General features: G+C 41.3%; 1 protein-coding gene across 3 annotated transcripts in view; it reads left to right on the top strand.

Moving 5' to 3' along the window:
- ABCC8 (ATP binding cassette subfamily C member 8) overlaps positions 1–12,324 on the top strand; it is an 848,693-nt gene that overhangs the window by 825,924 nt on the left and 10,445 nt on the right. For all 3 annotated transcript variants that reach the window (XM_069223742.1, XM_069223743.1, XM_069223745.1), the window contains one exon: positions 11,808–11,941. In XM_069223742.1, the coding sequence (XP_069079843.1) occupies positions 11,808–11,941 (134 nt within the window). The remainder of the gene's footprint in view (positions 1–11,807; positions 11,942–12,324) is intronic.

Below are 12,324 nucleotides of genomic sequence, written 5' to 3'. Positions count from 1 at the left end.
ATGGTCATTTTTAGGGTTTAGGGTGGGTATGGGTTTTGGGTGGTAAGGGCAGTTTTAAGTCTCGAGGTGGGTATGGGTTTTATGGTGGTAATGGCATTTTTAGATTTTAGGGTGGGTATGGGTTTTTGGGTAGTGAGGATTTTTTAGGTTTTAGGATTGGTATGGGATTTTGGGTGGCAAAGGCAGTTTAAGGTTTTAGGGTGGGTATGGGTTTTTGGGTGGTAAGGGCATTTTTAGGTTTTACAGTGTGTGTATGGGCTTTTGGGTGGTAAGGGGTATTTAGGATTTAGGGTGGATATGGTTTTTTTGGTGGTAAAGGCATTTTTAGGTTTTAGAGTAGGTGTGGGTTTTCAGGTGGTGAAGGCATTTTTAGTTTCTCGGGTGGGTATGAACTTTTGGATGGTAATAACATTTTAGGTTTTAAGGTGGGTATGGGTTTTTGGGTGGAAAGGGCAGTTTTAGGTTTTAGGGTGGGTATGAGTTTTTGGGTGTTGAGAACGATTTTAGGTTTTTATGGTGGGTTGTAGACTTTTGGGTGCTAGGGGATTTTTAGGTTTTAGGGTTGACATGGGGTTTTGGGTGGTAAGGGTGTTTTTAGGTTTTAGGGTGAGTATGGTTTTTGTGTGGTGAGAGCATTTTTAGGCTTAGTGTGTACGGGGTTTTGAGTGGTAAGGGAATTTTTAGGTTTTAGGGTAGGTAAGGTTTTTGTAAGAGTAACTTTACATTTTAGGGTGCGCCTGGGTTTTTGGGTGGTAAGGGGTTTCTAGGTTTTAGGGTGGGTATGTTTTTTTGGGCGGAAAGGCCTCTTTTATGTTTTAGAGTAGGTGTGGGTTTTTGTGTGGTAAGGGCATTTTTAGTTTTTAGGTTGGGCATGGGTTTCTGGGTAGTAAGGGCATTTTTATGTTTTAAGGTGTGCATGGGTTTTTCGAGTGGTAAGGGGGTGTTAAGGTGGGTATGTTTTTTGGGAGGTAAGGGTTTTTTTAGGTTTTCAGGTGGGTGTAGGTTTTTGGGTGGTAAGGGATTTTAGGGTTTAAGGTGGGTATGGGTTTTTGGTTGGTAAGGGTATTTTGAGGTTTTAGGGTGTGTGTGGGTTTTTGAGTGGTAAGTGGCTTTTAGATTTTAGGGTGGGTTTGGGTTTTGGGTGGTAAGGGCATTTTAAGGGTTTTAGGGTGAGTATGGATTATTGGGTGGTAAGGTTTTTTTTAGGGTTTAGGGTGGGTATGGGTTTATGTGTGATAAAGGCAATTTTAGGTTTTAAGGTGGGTACGGGTATTGTGCCCTAAGGTAACTATAGCTCGGGCCCTCCCCATGCACTGCTAATTATCCCACAAATTAAGGCACACATGACATTTTTGATGAAAAAACTGTTCATGACAGGGGCACAAGTTATAGTTACTTTAGGGCACGAGCTATCGTTACTTGAGATAACTCTAACTTTAACATGTGAACACTTGAGCCTAACTATAACATCCCAGTAACCTTTAGTTTTTTAAGTGAATTTCTATGGTCTTTTAGAATTTTATTTCCTAACTATAACGTCCCTGTAACATTTGATTTTTTTCAGTGAATATTATATATTTATATGTATATTTGTATATATCAAATATTTACCTGTAACTTTACTGCAAAACCTTTACGACGCATACACCATTATCATGCCTTTACAAAAAATTTACAAAAATACTTACCTTTAAAACCTTTACCACGCATATGCCTTTATCATTCATGCCTTTACAAAGACATTTGTTGTGAAGGCATGCCGGGGAAAGGTATATTCATGGTAAAGGCATGCATTGGACAGGCAATGTGTGGTAATGACTTTGTGGTAATGGTACTGCATGGTAATAACTGCACTGTTTCCCATATCTGGTAGTGAATTAAAGAGGCATCAGGTGGACTTAAACGTCCACAGCCTTAGTATTGAGAGTGCTGACATTTATTAGAGCCAGCCATGGACTTGTGAGCAGAGCTTTCTGCATCAGGACTCATTCTTTTGCAACTAACACACTGTTGGTGACATCTGCTCTGTCAAGTCAGACCTTAAAAATGAGTAAGCACCCTTCAAGTAATCTTCTCTTTTAGGATTATGAGCTTTAACCTCCTAATACACCCTGGAACTCGACTCCTTTGAAGAAGATATGAAAAATTAAGAGCATGGATTGCACAGCAAAGACAAACCAATGGCCAAAATTAAACATCTTAACACTTGGAAAAGCTATAGAAACATACAAAATGTGTACAACCTTTATACTATGGAAAATACATTGATACAGTGTCTAACATTTTGGAATGTCTTCACTATCATCTCTAAACTCTTCGAACCTGTTGGGGTAAATATGTGTTAGACCCTGTTCAGGAAGCCATGAGACAGGCAGGGATTCCTGGGTTACAACTATAGGGTTGAGGCATCTTTCCATACTATAGCTCCGCAAACTGTCAGAAGTACAACCCTTTCTGCACTTACTCTCAATGGTATTGAGAGGGAACAGTTACAGGCTTCTCGGGGATGTTATTGCAGGGGTTACTCATGTGCAAGAATCAATACCACATCCCATTAGCAGTGCAATAAGATCCATGTCTAACCCAGTGCTTCTCTTTGTAGAAAGACATGTACGATATTACACAGAAAACATAGTATTCCACTATACAATAAATAATGCACGAATAGCCAGTTCACTGAAGAGAGTCTTTGTGCTTTAAAGCTTCTGCCAGCTAGTTCTCCACCTGCACCTCATGAATCCCACTGTCTCTGGAGTCCTCCCTGAGATTCAGCGTTAGAGGTAGATCGGAGGGTGCAGATTGTTCTCCCCCTTATTTAATCTAGTCTAAGCATTCAGTCTCTCATCACATTCATAGTATCAGCACTGGCTGTTTTTGGTCCTTCTGCAGCAGCTGGATCTCACTGGCAAACAGGATTATGATGGGGGCTCTCTTCTGGGTGGCAGGCTGCAGATCGCAGCTCATTCTGGTGCTCTGATAGGTACTTGAGTCACAACCCAGCTCACTTTAACATTCCAGTGAGTACTAGCCACCTCTGCTTGAGTGTGACAGTAACACCCCCCACCCCCCAGGTGAACAATTTTCAGCACAGCACTTGCCAAGTGCTGTCTTTGAAACACATTTCCTCAATTATTCACACAGTAACCCCCAAGGCACCTTTCAATTCACTTAATCTTCCGGTCTGGCTTCAATCCAATCACACACTTGGCTGTGCTGCAATGACCCAGTCCACTTGTTGGGCACACAGGTCACCAGGACCACTCCAGCACACCGCTCCAGGTGCCTGGCAGCTATGACAGAAATAAATGGCAATGGTCAAACTGCCAGATCTGACAAAGACTACAAGCCCTTCAGGGCACTTGCTCAATGAGTCTCTGTTGGACAATCCCTACACTAGAAGCAATTACAAATCCACTCCTCCTGCAGGGTTGTTGTGTCCTTCCTTCGCTCACAGGGAGGATATTTTGGCCCCCCAGGACTGTTCAGTGATTCTTCCTTAATAGCGAACTCCAGGCAGAGTTTCCTCACCTTCCGAGAATTGACCCTCAGTGCAATACCAACCCTTGACTGCATGATAGTCCCCTGAGTACTCTGCGGAGTATCCCTCTTTGGCAAAAGAGTGCACACAAAATAGCAACAATGGGATTTGAGCTCCCATTTTATACCAGTCTCACAAATGAAGAATGTGTATTCTAGGTCTGCTTCTTTGGTACCAGTTTGGGATGGTTCTTCTTTCATGTGTCCTGACCAGGCTACCTTTCAAGCATGTCCTCTGTCTGCAAGGATGGTCTGCTCAGCAGTATGGTCTCCAGGTAGTACCCAGGACAGAATCACAAAGAGTTGAGTGCAAGCTTCCCTAGCTATGTACAACCCCTCCTCACAGAGATCTGGAAGAAAGGCAGGAATCTGGGACCTTGAAAGGGCTCTTTTCCCTGAAAACAAATACTGCAGGCCTTATCCTTTAACAAAACCCTGCCATCTACCTAATTGCAGCTGCAGTCTGAGCCATTTACAGTCTCATGTATCGGAAAGGGCCCTGGCACTTCTAAGGAAAGCCTGACTCCCCTTTCCTCACCACATCTTCTGATGCTTCCCCTCCTATCTAGGACATGGCAGTGATGCACATGTGCTGTCTGGAGAAGGCAATCTTTCCTCTTTCCCACACTCTGGCCCAGGCTGTGGGCTTCCAAAATGGAACCAGCTGGCCTGTATCTGTGGCGCATGGCACACTTTCACATCTGGCACACACAATGCATGGGACATTGCATTCAGGATTCTGGGATCATCTTGGGCAGTGGAACTTTATTTGAATGGGGCTGTATGCATACATTCATTTCTCACTGATAAAGGTGTGTCACTCTAATTCAACCATGACACACTGCCACCACCAGGCTCCACGCATGAGCCCCCCAACAGGGACGGTAGTCCCCTGTCACTATGAGAGTGCACTTGGGGCTCCCCATACAGTTCAGGACTAGGTCGAGTACCTAACATTGTCAAAAGAGCAGGCCTAGGATAACGCACAAACATAGTATCAGAATGTGGCATAATCGAAAATCAAAAATACTGGATCATATGTATGTGGTTTGGGCACTCAGGACAGGGGATGTGGCTGTACATCATGCAGATGCAGGGGACATTTTTGTCCCAAAAACATTCAACCAGGTTGATGATATCCTACTGGTTCCCCTACTCCAACAGTTGGTACCCCCACCCACTCTTCTTGTGCTTCTCTCACATCCTTTTCTTTGATCTTTATCAGTAGACTACAGATACAATTATAGCCATCCACTCTGGCTCAACACACAGTCCTTGTCCCCTTAAAATTCTAAAGGTAATATTGGAAACAGTGTCTGCCATTCTTGGTGATATTTATAAACAAACTCTGGAATCCTGATTAGTTCCTGGGTTGTGAAAGCAGATCGGTTACCTCCACCCACCACTAAAAAAACTCAACTGATAGCAGAGGTATATAAATCTATTCCCTCATTTCATTGTTCCCAATAATGTTAAAGATTACAGTGCTGTCAAAAAAAGTTCTAATCCAGGTTTTAAAGAATTGTTCTCTATTAAACCTAGCATGCTTGAGATATTGCACAGAACAGGGCACTGAATCGGCACTGCCAGTGACCTTTGCTGATCTTTATATGGTGATTGACAGTGCAGTAAGGCTGCCTTATTTTTTGGGTCTTCTCAAGGACCTTTAGGCCCATATTTATACTTTTTTAGCACCGCATTTGCGTCATTTTTTGACGGAAAAGTGGCGCAAACTTTCAAAATACAATTGTATTTTGTAAGTTTGAGCCGCTTTTGCGTCAAAAAGTGGCGCAAATGCAGCGCTAAAAAAGTATAAATATGGGCCTTAGTGAGGTGTCCAGCGGCATCCTGAAAGTCTACATTAAGTGGAGAATTACAATGGTGGGTAACATTTCTATAAGCTCACCACTGACTCTCTGGTCTTAAGAGATTTAAATGTGCTGTGCCTTATGATTCTTCCACTACCTCGGCACTATTTAATATTGATGTCCTATGCATGCCCACTTGATCTGTTTTTTTGTTTCAGTTTCTATGTTATACCTACAGTATATGAAGTCATTGTCCACTTAGAGGTTCAAATAATTTCTGAGGCTCTCTCTTTGAGTTGCAATACCCCTGGGTGAAATTATGCCACCCATAGGTGTATCTTGGACTAATTCTCTCTGCTTATTTAGCCTATGAAATTTTATGGTTCTTCCCTCGATTCATAGAACATTCATAGAGCACATTCTAGCATCATGTGGGATGGAATCTCATTTTGTGCATCAAAACTCTAGCAAGCTGCCCTCAACCCCACATGGAAATTTGACCAATACATAATCTTCTAAATGTATGTAAAGCTCTTAAAACTTAGCTTTCTTCCTCCTGACATAGTTTCTTGGGATTCTGTCTCCCTAGCAAGAGGATACGCATTGGGGTCATTGGCTTGTGCTTAATTAATCAATATCCTATTGCATCTTACTAATAAATTTGAGGCCAGAATTAAACCCATGTACATATATTTCAATTTTAAGCCCTTATTAATGTATGAGGGCAGATGCAAAGCCCCCACACACATACATTGGTAAGTCAAAGTTTAATAATCATATATGGGCAGATCCAGACGGCGTATGAAGTTCTAGCAAAGGAGCAGGTTTATAGTCTAAAATAAAATATTTGAGGGGTTTAAAAGACAGATAACTATAGTTCATGATTTGCATGTGTGCAAGAGTCCTCAATAAGCTGCAGTGTCATTGGAACGTTGTGGAGTTACATGTTGTGTAGGCTTTGTCTGATGAATACCTCGGCTAAAATCAACATTTTTATAGCATTACTATTATTACTGTTATTAAAACCAAATACAGGAATCTGCCATTGATCTGAAGTAAGCCTCAGGTTATATAAAGATTGAATGTTCTTTCAAATACTTGGCTCCTCGTAGGTCTAGGAAAGATAAAAAGACCAGACGATCTCAGAAATGACTCACACCTGTTCTTTGTGTCTAAAAATCTAAATTGTAGCATTGTCTTCATAGTGGGTAAACATAAGTGGACCAGATCACAAATAGTTTGTGGCATAGTGCGGAAAGCGTGTAGAAATACAATTTATGAAAACAAAAACGACTTATTACTAAAACCAGATTCTGCATACTCCTCTCTTGCAGAACATTTCTGTATCATCTGGGAGGTGGTAAATCGTATTTTACCAGTGATTAACATACGAGCTTGCATTAAAACCTGGTCTAGAATTCAAAGCGGTGATCAGTAGGTCATGACTTAAAATCCTCGTAAGGATGACCCTGCCTTCCATCCTACAGAAACTGAGTACCAACATTAATATTATTATTGTTATTATTATTATTATTACAACTACTATTACCACTCCATAGTAACAATGAGGACTTGAAACAAGAACAGTCAAAAAAGTAACCCTACCATAGGCCATACAAGGACATAGTAAAACAAGAGCATCACACTATACTCAGTAACAAAAGCAGATTCAGAAAATATTTTATGAAAGTCTAAACCATCAGTGTGTAAAAGTGGCTGCCATGAAGAAGACAGAGCATTTGGGTAGCTACGCAATCATTAACAGCTCGTTCACGCAAACTAAAATCCCAAGTGATGTTAAAAAAAGACCCTGTCCCCTGCTCCTGTCTCCTGAACCAAGCTGCTGACGAAAGGAGGTCAGGAGTGGGGTTTGTTCCAAAAAATCTCTACCTACTGGTCTTCTTAGTAGCTTCAAAATTGGAGACAAAAGTGTTTCAAAGATTAACATTCGGTCTGAAGTTTAACCCTCCCTTCCGGGCCTAGCAAAGGGTGTAAACCTTCGTGCCCTGTGAATCTCCAGTCCTACCGGGAACAGTGGGCTTTTGGTGAGGCTGAAGTCTAAGCAAAATTCAATTCTTGCTTAACCTGTGAGGCTGGTTTAACTGTGCTATAGATAAAGACAGCCGCTTTGTTTTCTGGTACAAAAGCAGCAGGGGACAGTGTAGACGATATTAATCACTACTCTTTCAAGGGAAGCTGGCATTTTCCTGACCCAGTTAATGAAGAAAAGTAGAAGTTACTTTATATCTGTTAGCCGAGCAGTGCCGAAGGATAGGGACGGGTTTCTGATTCAGCCATATCAGCCCTTGCACTCGTTAAAACCTGCTCCGAGCCAGTGGCAATAAAAAACATACAAAGTTTTGCAAAGCCTTTTGTATGTCTCTGGTTATTAGCCTAGCTTTGGAGTTGATAACTAATCAAATGCTTGCAGCCAGAATTGCAGTTGCAAACCATTGCTAGCATATCAGATCAAGTCACAGCTTCGAAGGAATACCCCTTACATGCCCAGTGGCATAACAAAGGCCCTCACAGCCCCCGCACTGCAGGGGGCCCATGCTCCAGTGGGCCCCCTCAGCACAGTACACTGTGCATGGGCGACAGGCCCTTGGTTGGGTCCAGAGCGAGGTGGCCCCCTCAAGGTACTTTGCAGGGAGGGCCCCTCAAGTTTTGTTACGCTACTGTACATGTCCCTTTCAAATTGCGATTTAGTATGGGCCACAAACTCAATTTTGTGATACGGAAAGGGGTTCACAATGAACAAACATTTGCAATGCAACAGGTCTCGCATTTGCTTGAGTTAGAGCTATAGGCATTGTAAATTCATACTGGACTTTTCTTCCACATAAATTGGTCACCCCTGCCTCATAATTTTGTCTTTTCCTGCCGTATAAATCCAGTGGCCCTGCATATAGCAAAAGCACTTCCATATACCCTCTTCCTCTATCTGCAGCAAAAAATTCAAATGTTGCCATTTAGCATCCTAACTTAAACCACCATCACATGATTAAAGCCCACAGAATAGATCACAACAGGTCGGAAGTTTGCACGCTCAACCTAAAAAGGAGGGACAAAGAGGCATGAGTGACCACTAGCAAGCAAGGATTTTTAAATGACACTGAAACGAACAAATGAAACGGCTTTAAGCCCACAGAAGTATACAAGAGGCCGTATGCTTACAATCAACCTAATAATTCTAAAGTTCTGCTTCTAGGATGAATGTGGTCATGCCATGACTTCAAAGTGCAAGACGACAGCAATTTGAAGTGAAAAAATGAAGACCAAAAGCAGGAGCATAACGAAGTGTCATTTCTAATATCTAACTGTGTCAACATGCATATTAATAAAACATGGAGATACTTAAGGCAATGCACATCTTGGTCCCATTTGTCTCTAGTGCAGTTCTCAAGAAAACAAATCTTTAATTTTGGGGGGTAATTCTTGGAAAACAATAGCAGCTGCCAGTCTGCAACGTAATACATTTTAATGGTATGTTCAGTGCTTAATTTGTAAATAAAGATGTGTCGGTGCTCAAAGCCCTCCTCTTAAACACGTGGTTGCTGCATTTAAATGTGCGAGCACAGAATATTGAGGCAGCGTAATCCTGAAGCTATCTCAGGCCTCTTCAATCCATTTAAAACCACTCCCTGCCCCTTCAGGTCATTCTGGCAGCTTTCTGCTTTCTACCTTTGTGACGCTTTTCCGTTTTTCTCTTCCTCCGTCTTTCCCATGTGTGTCTTTTGCCCACAATAAATGTTTGAGGCAGAAGAATAAGCGCCGGCCCTCAAAAATAAGTGACAATAAGCTCAAATTAAGCACTAGGTATGCTAAACGTAATATTATGAACATTCCTTTACAAAGGGGCAGACATTAGCCACTGAATAAATTCGAAAATGTCTATGTCACAGATATTTTGACACAAATATGTCCTGGAAACACAGAAACAGAAGAACCACTCGACCCCAGACTTTTTATTTCCTAATCCCCCTGTGAAAACTTACACGTCTGCATTTTGAAATCCCAATCATGTTTAGGATACACATTAAAAAGTAAAAGGACTTCTAAGGCATACAATCATTCAAAGCCATGCAGTTCCTGCAATCTGTTAAACCAATTTATGGTATATTTTAGTAGCTTATTTTATAAACACAATCAAACTAGTTTCAGTGCAATTACGCATGACACAAACATTATTTGTGCCAGTGACAGCAGTCAATCGAGCCCATGTCACGTGTGGCACCTTCAGCCAGTATTGGCTTTATGTCCAAGTAGACATTGAATTCTGGGACTTTTAATTTCACTTTTCAAATTGACAGCAGGAAAATCCCAACAAACAAAATGTTGTATTCCAAAAAGCCAGGACCAGCTGAAGGTGTTGCAAAAGGCAACTGGACATGGAAACAATAACATTTAAACCCAGCGCCAGTATACACCAAGAAATTCTCCATTTCAGACAAGGCGCCTTAAAAATAATCTGCCCCAAACATCAGGCAAAGCATTTAAACAATATCCAAAAACTCCAGCCAGCCAACACGTGTTTTACGGCAAAAGATACAGCTTCTTCAGGGCTGAAAGTACAAAATTAAAACACAATGTTGGCGTCAATCTATCCACATGCACCATATAGGCAATAAAAGTTCCAACTCCATCTTACAAAAGAGAAAGGAAAGCATTCTTCCATTTCTGATTTTCCTAAAGGCATCCATACATATGCTGCTCAAAATCTTCTCGTTCATTGAGACATACACCTACTGTCTTATATATATATATATTTATTCAGTTGATTGGTCCAAACAGACTTTCCTATCATCCATAATGCCCTCCTGTCACTATAGTGTTGAAGAGCATACTACTCCCGGTACTTGCAAATTCATCAAACTGGCCCCAGCGACTATCAATTAAGCTTCGGGTTCACCCTTAGTATTGCACTATTTAATTGTTCACTCTCATACTTTAATTTCTACATGTTTACGATCCTTATAAATGAATTGGGTCAGAGGGTCCCCTTTTAGTTACTTCACATTATATCTGGCTTTAATTTCCTGTTTAATGACTTGAGCCACATTCTCCTTTCAATCTGAAGAGACAATAACCTGCATGTATCCTCAGTAGCCTTCATTCAAAATCACTTCAATCTCAGCTGATCTCACTCGGAAATCGTCTTCCATATGATACTTTATCTACGGAGGAGGAGCAAGATATATACACACACACACACATTCTATGAATAAGAATACACAGTACTTGCCAATATCTAAATATCTGCTAATCACCTTTTAGCTGCTCACCGATTAGTCCATATAAGCTAATCGCTGTTGATTATGTATACGTCCTCAACAGTCCCTCAACCCTCATCATAAAAATAAAGAAGCATTTTCAATGCAACGGGTCTTGCATTTGCTGGAGTTAGAGCTATTAGCGTTGTAAAGAAAAAAACGCAGCGCGATCACACTATGTAAAATGCAGCACGATCGCTCTGCGTGGAAAATAAACAGATAAAGTAGTCCGGACACCATGCTGAAAACATCGAGCCTCGTTTGTTTTTAGTAGTTTACTGGTGCTGTGTAGGTGGGCTAAACACCGGAAAAGGCATGACGTATGCATGCCTTTCACAAATGAAAGCAAGCGGATTTTAAAAGGCAAGCCCACGAACCAATGAAAGTGACTGACGTGACATGGGCATGGTTGAAAGCCCAAAGACAGAGTGCAGAATGGGACGGAGGGATTTGCGCTCGCCCATAAAAAGGGATTTTGCAGCTTCAAACCCTAGAAATTTGTAAATCGTGGGGTCTGCAACAGCAAAACCCCTTAGCACTCCTGGCCCATTATTCAATATTTTCAATGGTGCCGTAACTGTTTGTGTGTATATTTTACTGTATCACTTGAACACTTGTCTTTCAGGTGTAAAACACCATATTGCCTTCAGCTGTGTTCAAACTTAAAAAAATTACAGCATTTATAAATAAAAAACACGTAGGCAACATCTATGGAAAAATGTAAAAGGTTTACCACTCTAGTAGGTATATGTTGGGGAAAAAAATACATATATGGAAAGCAGTGCAAAAAGCAAACCACTTTTATTTACTCCTACTGCTATCGCGTAAAAAGAACAATGATTATAACAGCCAGCATATTAAAAAACTGGTAACTTGATCCATGTAGCGCCGAAAACTGCAATTTTAATCGTTTCTAAGCTGTATGAAAAATTGGAGTTACAGTTTTGAATCTTCGAAATATAGATATTTAGGGAAAAAATAATTTTTAAAAAATCATTCATGTGTCAGGAGAGATAAACATTAAGTCTTACATTAGCGATCTCATTGTGTTACTGCCTACTAAGTGCAACTGCTGTATATTGTAGAATTACACAGTATGATAATGTAGCAAGGAAGGAATACAGCTTTGGTATGCTACTGAAAAGACGATGATAGAAAGCAGTACTAAACGTTTCCGCTTTTTCCCCAGATGCCATTGTCACAGAAGGTGGAGAAAACTTCAGCCTGGGGCAAAGACAGCTGTTCTGCCTAGCAAGGGCATTCGTGCGGAAAACCAGCATTCTGATCATGGATGAGGCGACTGCTTCGATAGACATGGCTACTGTGAGTTCACTGTTAAGCGATCCGCGCCTAGCATATTTAAAAAAGATTCTGAGTGCACCGTGGGGGAGGCGCGTGCGTCATAAGCATTCCGCGTGCCTTCTGATACTGCGACCTTCTCCTGCGTAAGGACGAACGTCTAATAATCACGAGAGTGCGTCAGGCTGCTGTCATCCCAATATTGTACACGATTTGAGGGAAAGGAGTGAGGTATATCCTTGTGGTTTGTTTGCAAACAAACGATATAAAAATTACGGAAAATAAATAGTCCTCATTGCCTTCCACTCAGCACGCATCTCTGCATCAGCCCATGTTTTCCCCGTAGCCTAACACTTTAGTAACAAATTATGTTTAAATTATTTAATAACGAACTGGCAAAAACACCT

This window comes from Pleurodeles waltl, chromosome 3_1 (assembly GCF_031143425.1).
Source record: "Pleurodeles waltl isolate 20211129_DDA chromosome 3_1, aPleWal1.hap1.20221129, whole genome shotgun sequence".
Taxonomy (NCBI): Eukaryota; Metazoa; Chordata; class Amphibia; order Caudata; family Salamandridae; genus Pleurodeles; species Pleurodeles waltl.
This window is presented reverse-complemented; position numbering and strand designations above follow the sequence as displayed.